General features: G+C 37.7%; 2 protein-coding genes across 3 annotated transcripts in view; one reads left to right on the top strand and one right to left on the bottom strand.

The window, feature by feature from the left end:
* Elapor2 (endosome-lysosome associated apoptosis and autophagy regulator family member 2) overlaps positions 1–1928 on the top strand; it is a 158119-nt gene extending 156191 nt beyond the window's left edge. For both annotated transcript variants that reach the window (XM_051174576.1, XM_051174577.1), the window contains one exon: positions 1521–1928. In XM_051174576.1, coding sequence (XP_051030533.1) covers positions 1521–1580 — 60 coding nt within the window. In that variant the 3' untranslated portion in view covers positions 1581–1928. The remainder of the gene's footprint in view (positions 1–1520) is intronic.
* Positions 1929–7636: 5708 nt separating this feature from the next.
* Positions 7637–15156, bottom strand: part of Grm3 (glutamate metabotropic receptor 3) — a 205045-nt gene continuing 197525 nt past the window's right edge. Inside the window, exon 6 of the mRNA XM_051174578.1 lies at positions 7637–8211. Coding sequence (XP_051030535.1) covers positions 8138–8211 — 74 coding nt within the window. The 3' untranslated portion in view covers positions 7637–8137. The remainder of the gene's footprint in view (positions 8212–15156) is intronic.

The raw sequence follows: 15156 nt of genomic DNA, 5'->3' as shown, positions 1-15156 counted from the left end.
GAATCTCAGATTTTCTTTCTGGTTCATTTTTGAAACCCTAGACATTTAATATGCCATTGGCTTGTTGGAGACAGACAGGTTTTTATATTCAGGTGTATCCCTAAATCTAGTCCTGTCTGTCCTTCCATGTTGTGGGGTCTTAATAAATTATAACTATTCACAGTTATTCTAAAAATCAGTTGAACCCTGATCAACATGAAACTACAGACAAGCTATTAAGAAGTCAGTCAGCAAGAAACTGAGGACGTTAGACTGCTCTCCTAGAGGCTCATCATCCCAGAAAAGCAGGGGAAAGTAGTGGTTTCCTATGTAGAGTGTGATTTCAATATACTGGGTATCAGTCAGGTAAAATCAAAGGTTACGTCTTTCCCGGAAGCTCTGTCTACTCCATCATTATCTCATATGACACTAACTTTTAGCATACTTTTATTTTCACATGGGACTTGGTAGATTTCCTTCAGTTCCTTCTCCTCCTCTCTCTTCTTTTCTTTCCCCCTTTCTCTCACTCTTTCTCTCTTCCTTCTCTTTCTTCCTCTCTTTAAGCGGAGGGAAGGAATCTAGATCTCTGTATATTCGAGGCATCACTGAGCTACATCTCAAACCCATATTTTCTTTTGTAAACTTTATTTATTTATTTATGCATGTCATAGTGTGTATATGTGTGTTGGTCAGGAGACACATGGTGGAATTACCTTATCTCTTTCCACTATGTGCTTTCCAGGGATTGAACCCAGGCTGTTTGGCTTGATGCCAAGTCTTTTTACCCATTGAACCATCTCACCTAACCTAACCCATACCTATCTTAACCTAAACCTGGCTGTATTTTTGTTTATTTGTTTGTTTTAAAAGAGCTTCTTCCTATTGCACAAGGCTTTTTAAAAACTTCTATATTTAATGATTATAACATTCATAGATATTCAACCTCCTATTTCTCTTTTGCCACATTAAAGATTAGCCTCCTTTGTGACTGTATTATACACACCACAATAGCATGTTTGAATTAGACGTTTGATCTATTACCTTATATGATTTCTTTAATACTTTTAGTAGGCACATTCACAAAAGATTCCCCTAAGACACATAAATCAACTTAACTCGTTTTGGCTGCTACTTTTCTTAGTATTCAGCCTCTGTTATCACATATGAATGTCTGCCAGTTCTGTTTTGCCTAGACTTAGCACGTCAAGGTCACCGATTTCATACCAAGGTTGGGAGTATCCTCAGGAAGAGTCTCAGTGGCTTCTTTTTTTCAGAGGACTCACAGCGGCATCTTCCGATATCTGCTCCATCTTGTGCTTCTTTCTATTTTGGAGTTGTCTGTCTTATCGCTTGGGCATCAAAATTGTCCTTCAGGGTAGACTCACTGTTTGCTGTATTCCCACCTTGCTTTAAATGTGAAATCCTAATTGTAAGTGGCAGGTTCATAGGTTAAAATAGTTTGGGGAACTTTCTTTATGGCAAGTGAAATCCTAAAATCTGCATTTCAGTGAGCTGATTTTATCTTATGTTTTCCCCCTTAGGAAAAAGATGACCACTTTGAATCTGTTCAGCTGAAATCCTCAAGATGCCCCAATATATGAAGAGACAGTGCTGTAGCTTTCAGACTGATGGGCAAGGACACCAGATCTTTAGCTTTTCAGGACCCTTGTTAGGACTCATCCTCACACCTGTCACGTCTGTGATGTCACAGAGGAGGTGTGCCACGGACAGGAGGAGGCAGACATACTGATTGCCTTATAACACGTCACATACTTTGTCAAACTACAGAAGACAGATGTTCTGGGTCTCACCGAAGATGAAGCTTAACTCAGGAAGAGATTTAGCTGTATATACACATAATTGAAACCCAAGTTTAAGCCCACCAGTGCACTTCTGATGCATGCCATATAATTACTGGGTAACTTTCATTCTCTTTAATGTCCACATAAAAACATGTGTATTGGAAGGCAGACATAAGAATATGCCTTGTGTTCCCACATATGTCTCAGTCTTATAATTTGGGGAAGATTTGAGAAAATAATTTGTTATAATTATTTTCCCTTTATTTCTCCAAGACTTGAAAACATCTTTTCTATTAAAATGATGAGCGATGAAAGACAATAAATTTTCATAGGATATTTTCTCTTGACTTCAGAAGTCTAGGATATCAGTAATATTTTTGTGAAGTTATTTGCTTGGATTATCAAAGCTGGTTCTCTCTTTTGAACTCCACCTTTGTTGGAACCAGTATGAAGAATTTAACTAATTGCTTGAAGGAATCTTAAGGGGGAGGGAATAAGATGCAAATGAGAAACCTCGACATTCCATTAATTCAAACAATCTATTATTATCAGAAGTCAGAGGGCGACTTAAGGCAGTTCGAGTGTTGCTGAAGAATAAAGCAAGTGAAACACCTTGTTTATCAGAATGCTGCACAGCCAAGAAGAAGCAGGAGGGATGGCTTGTCTCTAAGTACAAATGGGCAGTTCAAGGGCTCCACAAATGTCCATGGGCCTGCCTCTCCCAGCAGGACAGCAGGCATACTCCCCAGAGCTTTGGTGTTTTGTTTTTGTTTTTTATTTTTTCTTTGCTACAAGACTTTGAGGATTATGAATTTCTTGGAAGATTTTATTTTTAATCCAGTAAGGAAGAAATTAAAATTTTGAAATGCATATCCTTGTATTCATAGTAAGAATCTTATTAGCAGTTATGAAATATGTATTGTTCTTGTTCAAAAGTAACCTAGGAAATTGTGACATTCCTGATGATGGATCATGACTATTAGTGTGACTTGGATATTATTTTTGGAAGAAGTTTGAAGGTGAATTTGCCCATTCTTCGTCTAAGATGTTCTGTTTTGTTTTCTTTAAATCATAATCAGATTTTAATCTAAAAATTTAAAAAAGTTTTGATTGGCTGAAGGAGGCAAGGGCCCTATGTTTTTGCCTGAGGTGTTTCAGTGACTTGTAATATTTGATTCCGTGAGTGATGTAGTCTTTATTTTTGTGAAAAATGGGAGAAAAATGAATAAATGAATAATTGTGTTTATTGGCCAGTGGGTAAAACACTAGACCCTTTTGCCATTGCTAAAAAAATTGTTTTGTGTGTCTGTCTGTGTGTGTATCTATTATTAAATATGGAAATAGATGATGCATAATTGTTTATCTAGATTGATGAGAATATTACTTAGCATTTTTGCATTTAATTTCTAAGATATTCTTCTGAATAAGAAATTATTTTGGCTTTGCTCATTTTTGTCCCACTATCAGAATATTGGCATTCTTTCCCTATCATAATCAAACATAAATCATAAGAATGGAAATACACTTGATTATCATTCAGAGGAAGCCGGCAGACATGTGCAATCAGACTGGACAGAGTCAGAGATATCCTTCCATTATCACCGTCATCCTCATCTACGGCTCTGCTCCACACCTATTTTTCAAGCTACAGAGATAATTGGGATTTGCTTGCAGGTAGATCTTTCTCTACTTGTCACTGAACTAAAATCTGACATGTCAAAATGCCTTAAATTTTAATGAACTCTCTGAAAATGCAGTTGATGTTGAAGAAGTTATTTATTTTATTTCTAACTTTAGTTATTAAATAGAATTTTGTCAGCTAAGTTCCATCTTTGGATTCCCCTGGCTTGTCAGTTTATTTTAAGAGCTAAAGAATGATGACAGAGAGAATTAATATGAGGAGAATATGCAGGCCAATTATAGCTATACAATTCTGCTTAGTTTTATGTATGGCCTTTGATAAGCCCAGTGAAATATTGAAAGTTATAAGCAAATTATAATGTTTCTATGACTTTTAATTGGTCTTTATTCCTCTCATCACTACCAGTACTAGAAATATATATATATATATATATATATATATATATATATATATATTTTTTTTTTTTTTTCTAAAAGGCATACTTTGGAGCCTTAAATACTTCGTTAAGTCAACTGTTGCCTATAACATCTCTTAGCACTGTGTCAAACATATTTCAGTCAATATCCCGCTGGATGAGAACATGTCTTCTATGGATAAGTTATATTGTGCCATTTAACAATGTTGAGCAATTTGATATGTATTCATTTGATTTAAAAGACTGACTTTTATTATTATTGACCTCTCACCTCTTTGGTTACTAGTAATTATATCCTTCTTAGGATTAAAAACATTTCATAGTACTTTTGTGTAGACTTGTGTCATTATTCTACCCCAAAAATGATGGTTTCAATTAGTATCATGGAAAAATTCTTAAAGTCCAGTTATTCACCATCTGGGTTCTCAGGTGATTTGCTAGAGCAGTCGGTTTTGCTTCTTTAAGTCCCACCTGGCCAGGTGTTATCTGATCCCTTTTGGTAACAGTATTTCCCATGACTCATGGTCCTTCCTAATGGGAGGCTAATGTGTCTTTCAGGACACATTGGTTAGTGTGGGATTTGTTGCTCACTTATGTTCTCATATTGATGGGTAGAAGATATCTTCTGAGGATGGGATGTTGACATAAAAAGTGGTGTGAATTCCTGAGACCAGGTTCCAGGGAGGCCTCCTTGCTTTATGCTCACCCATTTACCAGACCTGTTTTAAAATGAAACTATAAATTGTATTTAGTTTTCCTTTAATCATTGTTGGTGCAGCAAACACCTCCAGTTTCTTTGAATGAAATGTCAAGACCTTGGTTAGCTGCATTTTTCTTCATTTTAGCAACTCATGGAAGGGGACTCCTTTAAAAATAGCTTATGAGTTTTGGTGACATTGGAGTAGATTGGGTAGTATTTCCTTTATGCCAGATAGATAATTGATTTCCAAATTCTGTTGGCTGCATGTCAAATAAAAGAGTAACCCTGTAAAAATTGTGTAAATACAAGCCTCCTGCTGTTGTAGAAAAGGGTTGGCAATTGCCTCACCTATGGGTGTGCACCTTTGCCTCAGGGTTCTAGCTTAAATCTGTCTTTGTAGCTTTCTTCAACCTTGCCCCCCACAACATTTTTCAGACAAGCCATGGGATTTAAAATGATCAGGACAGACAATGGATGAGCTGAGAGGACTAGCTGAGAGGACCTGTAGATGAGAGGCTTGTAAAGACAGAGATTACTTTTCTCACCCATTCTTTACAACTGCCCTCTGTGTTGTCCAGAAGCCAGCTTGCCTCGAAGTTTTAAAATTGGAAAGACATTTTTTTCACCATGCTAAACTTGGATGGGCAGGAAAATCTATTAATATTTAAGCTAGAGAGGCTGCTGAGTACAGTAACTATTGGGAAAGACAAGGCAAGCAGAAAGCTAGCTTCTAAAAGTTTTATTTATGAAGAGGACCTATTATTTAGCTTGGAAGTCTTAAATTTAGGGAAGTTTAGCAAAAAATGAACCAATCAGATTTATATTTGGGAAGTATGAAGTGTTGTTACTAATGTAGAATAAATGCTTCCAAACCTATTTTTAATATAAAAATGGCTTGTATTAAAAAAAAATCTCATAGCATCTGTTTTCCATACATATGTTGAATACTTATAAAAATGACTTCTAGGGATCATATGATAGATGGTGTACTTTCTCGTTAGAAACAAGGTTTGTAGCAAGGATGGAGAAAATGGCAAGAGTTTCCTGTTAATGAATTTTCATCTTGCTGACAGGGAATAAAATATAAAATATATAAAATATAATGGGTATGGGATCAAAACCCAGCCTTCAAAGCTATAGTTTTCTCATGATTTAGACACAACCCTGATTGTCTTGCTTTACGATGCATGGTCAGCTTGACTGTTAGAGGCATTAGCTGTAGCTCTAAAGAGCCCAGCTGACAGTGCCTTCCTCAGACTGTTGCTTTCCATCAGTCGATGGAGCACATTGGCACTCATCAGCCTTGCTCAGCCATAATCCGGAGCAGATGCTCCTCCTGAGCATGCTTATCGTCTGGCTCTCCTGCCAACTGCATTCAGAGTGGAACCCTAGGTCACTCCCAAATTGCAAGTACTCTTGTGAATATGAGAATTCAGGGAACAGTGAGCACTATTGTTCTAAGCATCTGGTGGGTGTACAGATTCCTTAAGTTGCTGGTTCAAATGCATGTAAGAGAGAACATTTTCTAGCATCTTTTTCCTTCAAAGGTAATCCCTTTGGCCTTCATGCCCCTGCTCATTATTTTTAGCTATATTAAAAATATTATTACTATGTTTTACTATTCCAAATACTGCCTCTCATATATTTAATTGTTCTTTCCTTTCTCAGTCATTCTTGGCCACAAGCCCTGTTTTTAAAATGTTTTCTCATGAACTCAAAGCAGATACTTTACCAACTGAGTTATAACCACAGCTCTAGCGTATACTATTTAACTACATCAGTCTTCCTGTTATAGGCTAAATAATGACCTCAAAAATATGTTCACTTACTAGGCCTGAACCCTGAGAATATGATTTTATTTTAAAACAAAAATAAAAAACAAAAAGCCAACCCCCAAAAAAGAAAAAAACAGAAACAAAACCACCACCACCAAAACCAAGCAAATGCCTCTGCAGATATAATTAAGAAGGTCAAGGTGATAGTATCCTGGATTATCTAGGTGGCTCAAAGTCTAATGACAGGTGACATTTTAATAGACAAAGGACAAGACAGAGACAGTAGTGATTAAGATATGAAGACTGGACAGAGTTTGAAATGACATGTCCATGAGCCACTGAAACATGTAACTACGGATGCTAGAAAAGGAATGGAATGGATTATTACTTTGACTTTATAAGAAAGCCTGTGTAAGAATTCAGGCTTCAGGCCAGCATAATGCCTGAATCCTTACAGCCTGATCCTGCTGACTCATAATTGTGACAGAATAAATTTCTGTTGTTTTAAGCCATATAGATTATAGCATCCCCCCCCCCATCATCGCAAGAAACAAATGTACTCTCTGCCCCTGGTACATAATATAGGTTCTACAGATAGATGTCTTCTCAGTATTTTTCCAACAGTAATACATTATTCACAACTAAAAGTTTGGTAGAAACAGGGTAGCATTTACTAAAGTTTTACCCACACTATTCATGCCTTATTTTAGGTTAGTAAAATACTTAAATTTAATTTATTCCTTAAAGACGTATAAACTAGGGCTTGGGAAAGCAATGGGAAGTAAGATCTCAAGGATTTCTACTTCTCCATTTATCTATTAAGGGCAAGAGTCATTTCCCAATGGAATTACTGGATGCTTCCTGATTTCTTTTCTATGGTTGTTTTTGAACATCAGATCCACCAGACCTTTTCTAGTGGGTTGTAGCTAAGCTCTCAATTCAGGATATATGGAAGACTTTGCCTCATTTGACAGATCTGGGCTGTCAGATAGATATAGCTGTACAAAGAATATATATATATATATATATATACATATATATATATGTGTGTGTGTGTGTGTGTGTGTGTGTGTGTGTTTGTGTAAAATCATGAGCTAGTCTTATGTTTATGGTATCACCCCTTGCCAATTTCTGACCACTATTATCTGTAAAGAGTACAATTCCACTCACAACTCTCTGGCAGGGCTACAACTCAATTCAAATATGTGACTGTGAAGAAAAGCGCAGTTAGACAATTACTTCCAACATTAACAAGAGAAGGTGACTTGAAATCTACATATTCAAATTACCTTGAGTGATCCAAAAGGACAAACTGTTATCCACCATGCTTGAAAACCTTGAAGGTTTTATTCTGGTTATCTTTACATTAATACAGATGCTTTTTATTTTATATTGAGAAAAACAATCTGTTACACATAATGTAACTTTAATATACAATGTAGAAACTCACCCTAAATTAGTTACAACAAGAACCTACAAAAGACTTCATAGGAAAAGGTTACCTAATATTGCCACGGTATAGGGATTTTTTGTTTGTTTGTTTTGTTTTAGTAGACTGACCCTGTCAGACCCTGTCACCAGTGCTCAGCTCTGTAAACAACGTTATTTCCACATTTGGGGAGAGGGTTATTAGGGGCACTAAAATCAGCCTAGAAAGTTGTAGCACATCACTATATACCGAACAGTCCTCAAAAATAATTTATTATACTGTTTCTAAAAAAAAGGTACTAGGTTGTTCTTTTGTTCTGTTTCCATGTTCTGGGGCAGCATGTGAGCACTTTGTCTAACAGCCTAAGAACATGAGAACTGAACTGCATGTCACAATCACAGAGATGAGGTGGTTGAGTCGAGGACTTCCCTTCCGTTGCACACCGTCGGGACATATGTGCTTGCAGACGCTGCAAAACAAAGTGGGACAGAAGGCTTAGTTGAGCAGGACACTTAGCATAAATAATAGCACAAATACTCCCAGACACTGAGTTAAGACTAAATTAAAAACCCATTTTAACAGGGCTTTGGAAAATGCTTACTGATTTATGCTATAGCAGATAAACTGTCTAAATATTTTCTGCTCATTAGTTTGTATCCTAGAATGTGCCTGCTCATGCCATGACTCTTGGAAGGGAGATTTATAAGCAATATCTTTGCTGAAACAAATCTCTCATGGGTTGAAAATTAGACTTAGTAATTTATAAAATGGTTAAAATATATTGAATAAACTGAAGGACAATATAATTTTCGGGTTGGTGATTAAATTATTTCCCATATTCAATAACTATAATTGGTTTTGATCTCTGATCAGGGATGACCCTTCTTTGACTCCAGGGGTCCTGTGTGAACTATACTGCCTTAGAAAACTGGTATGATTTCACTGTTTGTGTTGCCTAGGCTTTGTGGGGACTCAGGCAGGGATGAATACTGAGAGCATTGACTCCTTAACAGTTCTTGAAATGAATGCATTCCAAAGAGTCTTCCAACACAATGGTGGTCAAAGTGCCAGGGTACCTCTATAACAGTAGTGTGTTTTCAATCTTTTTATAACAGTGTTCTCTGATGCAGTTTTTTTTACCTATTAACATCTTGGTTTTATGTGATGTTTAATTTTCACAGAATGAAGACATAAGCAGGAACCTCATTGTTCCTTGGAATGAAACTATGTGGTCAAGAGCTTACACCACTTTTTAGGCCTCTCTATCTATCCTAATATATTCTCACTCTAGGAACGGGTCACCAGAACACAGCCTGATTACAATTAACAAAATATCTTCCTATTCCTTAAAGACGTATAAACTAATTTAATTCCTAAGTGCTCATGTCTGAAAACATATATTATTGACTCATAAATTACTTTTTGTATAGCAATTTCTCTAAACACAAGCGAGAGAGTAACAGTGAGATTATAGTTTATGCAGCATTATAAGGGAACAGTAACCATACATAGGGCACTGGCATCTTGTGGCCACTAGGCAAGCTGAAGACTTTCAACTGAGAAATCTGAGCAGGCATGTGAGAACATCTTTGAAGTTTGTGAACTGAAATGAGTAGAGTCATGTAACAAGCTAAGTCTTTGGTAGATTTTTTTTCCCTTTTAACATAGATGGACCATATTAAATATTTTTCTTTATAGACTCAGCTAGCTTCAAACTCATGATCCCTCTGCCTCCATTCTTCAGAATATGCCTACTTGCATGTGTGACCACATTCAATTTCTTTCCCAAGTGACTATAAATATTTGAGGGTAGGGAAAATATGCGATGCATTTCCTGAAGTTTCTGCTGTGGAGGTAGTAATGACATAGTATATGCCTGGCAAAATCTGATGGGGAGTAGTTATGATAATGATTCCAAGAGTAAGACTGTAAGGAGTAGGTTTTGTCCTGCCATGGTACCAGCCCCAAATAACGCACAGACACACTGTATTTGATATAATGCTGTAGGCCTGTTACTTGTTTCTTATTGGCTAGCTCTGTCTTAATTATTAACCCATTTCTATTAATCTAAGTATTTCCATGTGATCTTATCTTACCAGAGACTGGGGCAGGCGTCTGGTCTCCCCAGTCTCTCCATGTTGACTCCTCCTTACTAATTCCTCTTTCCTCCTTGTCTCCTAGTCCCACCTGTCTTGCTTTCCAATGGGCCAACAGTGCTTTATTCATTAACCAGTATGAGAAACATATTTACAGAATGACATCTCCCATCATAAAAACTTTAATAATTTAATTCTTCTCTATTTTCACATGTTTTGTGAAATCCTAGAATCAGTAAAAGTTGGGAAGGTGAAAGAACAAGGCAAGAGATGCTCCAAATACACATATCTGAAAGCACAGGGATCACACTGAGACACCCAGTAGGTGCTTTCCCTGTACATAGCTGCCTACTTGACATCTTTGTGGTGATATTTAGCAGTCGTTTCAAAACTGGTGTCCACAGAACTCCCGATTTTGTGTAGCCTTTCCCCACTTAGCCTTCTTTTCCTCAGAAAATGACCTTACCTTCTAACCCCAAACCAGAAGCCTAAAATTCACGCTTGATTTTCCCCGTTTTCCCATGGCGCAGGTGCAATTAGCTGTAGCTGTCCATCGCCTTTGCATGTCTGATAGAAGTAGCAAGCCACTGCTAATGAAGAGAGACTAACAAGAGTGGTAGATACTACTTACAGTTCCCCTGGTCATATGCTCTCTGCTTGTCAGCAAGACTGAAGTCAGCTCCCCATACCCGTGGCTCCACATTCACACACTCAACTAACATAAATTGAAAGCATTCAGGAAAAAAAAAAATGCATTTGACCGTACTCAGAATTTTTCTTACATCCCCAAATAATGCAATGTAGTTACTATCTATACAGCTGTAAATGGAGTTCTTAATTGGTCTAAATAATAAAAACTCAGAGTCAGATATACAGGAAAGTGCTGAGAGATCAGAGAGAAGGAGCAAGCCACAGCTACACCTTACCTCCTTAGCCTCTCAGCAGACCAGAGTACAAGTTCCTGTTTCTCCCTGTTTATATCCTGTTTCTGCCCAGCTACCTCACTTCCTGTCTGTCTGTACAGACCTCCAGACCTCTATGGTTAGCTAGTGACAAGCTCTAGTCCCTGACTTTCAGACAGGCTTTATTCGTACAAGCAAGATATTACCACATATAGCAGTTAGACTGTAATGGCCATGATAAGAAATCTGAAGTTTACTGGAGATGTGTATAGGTTATTGAAAAGCTGAACTCCTCATGAGGAAGAATTTATGAAGCCTGTTCCCTGGATACTGAGGGGCAGCTCCATTTTGAAATATGAGCCACCTACTTAGACACTTCTAGTGCCATCTCCTGTGCTTTAACTTGGGTTTAGAAGTCTCAAATAATTGGACTGTGTCTTTCATTCTGTGTTTGTTTTTTTTTTTTTTTTACACATCCTACTTATTCCTGCCCCCTTTGCTTTGTTCTCCAAATAGCAATTATGTTTCTTAACTGTGTTCCTTTGCCATAGCTATGGCTTCTGATCATCATGTGCCTCATTCATGTCACCTACAGTTGGAATGTGACCTCCTTGGAAAAATGGTTCTCAGCCAACCCAATCTGTAGTAACTCCATATCATATCACCCAGTTTGAAAATCTTCCAGACTCCTCCTGTTCCTTCCCCAAACTCCTCCTCTCCATCTTCTTCACTATTGATCAGAAAACACATAGGATCTCTGCTTATTTGTTTCATTATTAATCTCTAGTACATTTCATGAATAGACTTTCCATCAATGTTTCCTGGGGGATTACATAAATGTTTACATTTCTAAGAGTGAGGAGATCAGTGGAAGTTTTAAGAAGGAAGAGACACAACTTTAAGGTCTGTAAGCAGCCTCACTTAGGTCAGGTGGACTTTTCTGCTTCTATGTCACACTGGGGCAATGACTACCAGTTACCCTTGCAGAGTGACCTCATTCAAGGCGAGAACCCCTGATAACAGGTATACTGCCTTTGGCACTTTGACTAATTCCTTTGTCTTTTCTAGGATGGAGTTTTATGATTTCTTTGTAAGCTTTCCATTTTCAAAGACGGAAGAGGAATGATATAGAATGGGGATAAATCCTGGGTAACATAGGTCTGGCATGCTGATGCCTCTGTCTACCCTGGAATGGTCTAAGCCCTTCTTGATGATTTTCCTGATTTCATAAAGCTGTTCTGGTGACTCAGCCTGCCTGTAGAATATGATGGAACTGTTCTTTCAAGTGCTCTCTCATGCAAGTTTTGTGTTCTGCATTCCAACTTCTTACCAATCAGTGGCATTTGCTTAGGAGATACAGGGACAGCAAAGGTAGCTGGCTGCATGGCTTCCAATAGTCTACTCTGTACCCCATGGACATCATTATGGACATTCACAGAGTATGCTGAGTCATATCTCTGCTCTGTAGGGATATTAAAGGGGACATCCTCTGCTGGAGCACAAATTCTATATCTTCTCACAAAATAACAACAGCTAAGATGCCCATTAGATTCCTGCAGGAACTTTCCCCCAGACCCTTTTTAGTCTATTGAAGGGATTCTTCTTTGTAAACTTGTGCTTTTCTTTTACTGTTTCTCTGTGGCTTTGGCCATTGCATTTTATTATGTAAAAAAAGAAAAAAGTCCCTTTTTTACATATGGTGCTGAATATAGTAGGAGAATTATTGTTTTATGAGTTTGCCATTGCAGCTACTTTGCATTTCATAAATATTTTACATGTGCTTCCCATATTAGCCCATCTGTTATTCCCCAAGGTAGTAAAATATGTAGAAAATTGAAATGCTCTCATTGTATGAATGTGTGTGCACATGTGTGTGTGTGTACATGCACTTGTATTCTTGTGATGAACATTTGCTGTTGTTCTGATGAACTTCTTGTGAGGTTTTTAATGGTGTAAGTTTGGCCCATTTTCCTAAGCAGACTTCTGTAATCATTCTGTCTGTAAGAAACAATAATCATGCAGGCTTCTTTGAGGTTTTTCTGGGGATGTGAGGCAAACAGCAGCTGTTGTCTGCTCTGGGCTACAGTGGTACTCAAAGTGAAAACTGAAAATAACTGGAAGAGACCTTGTAGGTTTCATTATTGATCACAAAAGGGCAATTTACACGTAAGAAAAAACATTTTACTTCACAGACATGGTAAAACACTGATCTGTGCAACCACATGGCAGTCATGGCTCCCTGTGGGGAATCAACTTCTTTCCCACTGCTCACACATGGGCTGGCTAGGCTTGGGAGAAAATTATGACTTTTTTTCATGTAACTGGGCTCTTGATCAATGCTAAACATATTAATTGCATAGATTCTTCTGAATGCCAAACCTATTAGTGAACCGGCTAAGAAACTAGCTCCTGAGAATTAATGCCTTACCAGCTCTGTAGTATATTAAACTTGGAAGAATATAAACATTCCAGCAGAGCAGACATTTCTGTTTTCTCCCATCCACACAGTTTTCCTTTTTGTTCTCAGTGACCTCAAATAATTTTCCCTAGGATATCTCCTTATTTTTTAGTAGTTGTGGAATCCAGTTTCTACTGGCTACATGCCTCATGATGTAGTTTTCAGTCATATCCTTTTTATTGTTTCCCCTCCAGAAGTATGAAAGTGGATGCCTAGTAAACATCCAGTTAATGAAAGGGCTCCTTAACTTTGTAATTTTTCTCACTAATTCTGCAGTGTTCTTATCCACCTCTGATTTGTTTTGTTTCTTTCCTATCAAAATGTGAGCTAAATCTTGTCCAAGAGTCAGTCACTCACCTTGAGAGTCCATTAATGTGCCGTGTGTGTGTCTTGGGATCAGAGCCTGGAGCTGTAAATATTAAACTCTAAAATGCTATGCCAGACTTATGTTCTTCTGTCCTGTGGAGCTAATCTTCTTAACATCACATTCAAATTGTATACAACATCTAAATATTTCATTTGTTTCCATTTCTGTCAGTCTTGAATGAGCCATCAGCATCTGGACAATGCAGTAAGTCTCAGTGATCTCTGTCTGCTCACACAGAAACAGTGGTGCTTGGAAGGTCGGCTCATGCCACATCTCTAGAAAAGCCTAGAGCTGCCCCATTTCCTTCATTAGAAAAGCAAGTGTTCTGACAATGATATTATCCATTTTCTTCTATCCACAATGGTTTCTTTGTTCCATGTATCCTCAACTTGAGGCCTTCCCACTTGCCATTTCCACACCTTCAGTGTCTTCCTGCAGATACCATCAAGACTGTCTCCCTTTGTTTTGTTCATGTCTTTGTGCAGAATGCTGGCTGAGCAAAGAGGCCATCTCCAGCCATGCTATAAACAGTGATAAATTCTCTATCACCTCTGTGCCTAATATGTGAGGTGGAATATGTCCATACTCCATGAACATTTCTTTGCATGTCTCACCAGTGCCTGTTTCATGATGTCTTATCAGTCTTTTGGTGTTCCTTTTCTGGCCCATTAGCGTGGCAAGACCATGAGTAGAGAATTTATGTTTCATCATGACCATATTCCCTAGTGCCCAGAAGAGAGCTCTAAGATGTGTGTCTTAAAGACATATAATAAATAACTCTGGGTTTACATGAATTGTGTTTGACTAGAGAAAACTCTAAGATAATATTAAACTCTTTGGTTTAGGGACTCTTTTGGTGTTACTTCCTGTTCAAAGGTACATGTAATTTAATTCAAAATACTTGCTTTTAAAGGACCACTTACTGAGAGAAAGCTTGCCTTTGACATAAATATCCAGCCACTACTACTAATATAACTTTAGTTGTCCCCATCCTATTACATTTTCCGGAAACATGTGGGTCTCCTTTCTGGAATATCATGACTTGTCTGTGTGTGCTGTGGTGCTGTGGACACCTAGTCTACAGTGGACATGGACACATTGGAGAAGGATGCTAGAATAAGATGCTGCTGAATACAGAGCTAAAAGGAAAACTATTTTTTTAATTTTTTTATTTATTTAAAAGGAAAGCTTTTAAACCATTCATTTTTCAGATGCTAAGATTCTCATGATCAGTATAGTCTCTTTTTTGTTTGTTTGTTTTTTGAGCCAAGGTAGAAAATCTAGAGACCAGGGAAGTCATTAAACATCTTTTGAGAGTTTTATTTATGACTTTATTTGCGAATTCCTTAAAACATCTATGAGATGGGGATGGTCCTGGCTTTCTCACCTGAAAATATAGTCATTAGAATAAATGATCCTTCACAGCCTTCCAAGCTCCTGTCTCTGTGATTGTTTTTCTCAGGAAATTGTAAAGAGAAAGAACTGTTACAAGGTAAACACAAGGACATGGTTGAACAGGAGGAAGAGCTGCAAGTCTCTAGTTCTTCCACACTGTTCTGCCGTCCTCTCTGAAGGAGGATGTGGAAGAGCT

This window comes from Phodopus roborovskii, unplaced genomic scaffold, assembly GCF_943737965.1.
Source record: "Phodopus roborovskii unplaced genomic scaffold, PHOROB, whole genome shotgun sequence".
NCBI lineage: Eukaryota > Metazoa > Chordata > Mammalia > Rodentia > Cricetidae > Phodopus > Phodopus roborovskii.
The sequence above is the reverse complement of the archived record's forward strand: the minus strand, read 5'-3'. Positions and strand labels throughout refer to the sequence as shown.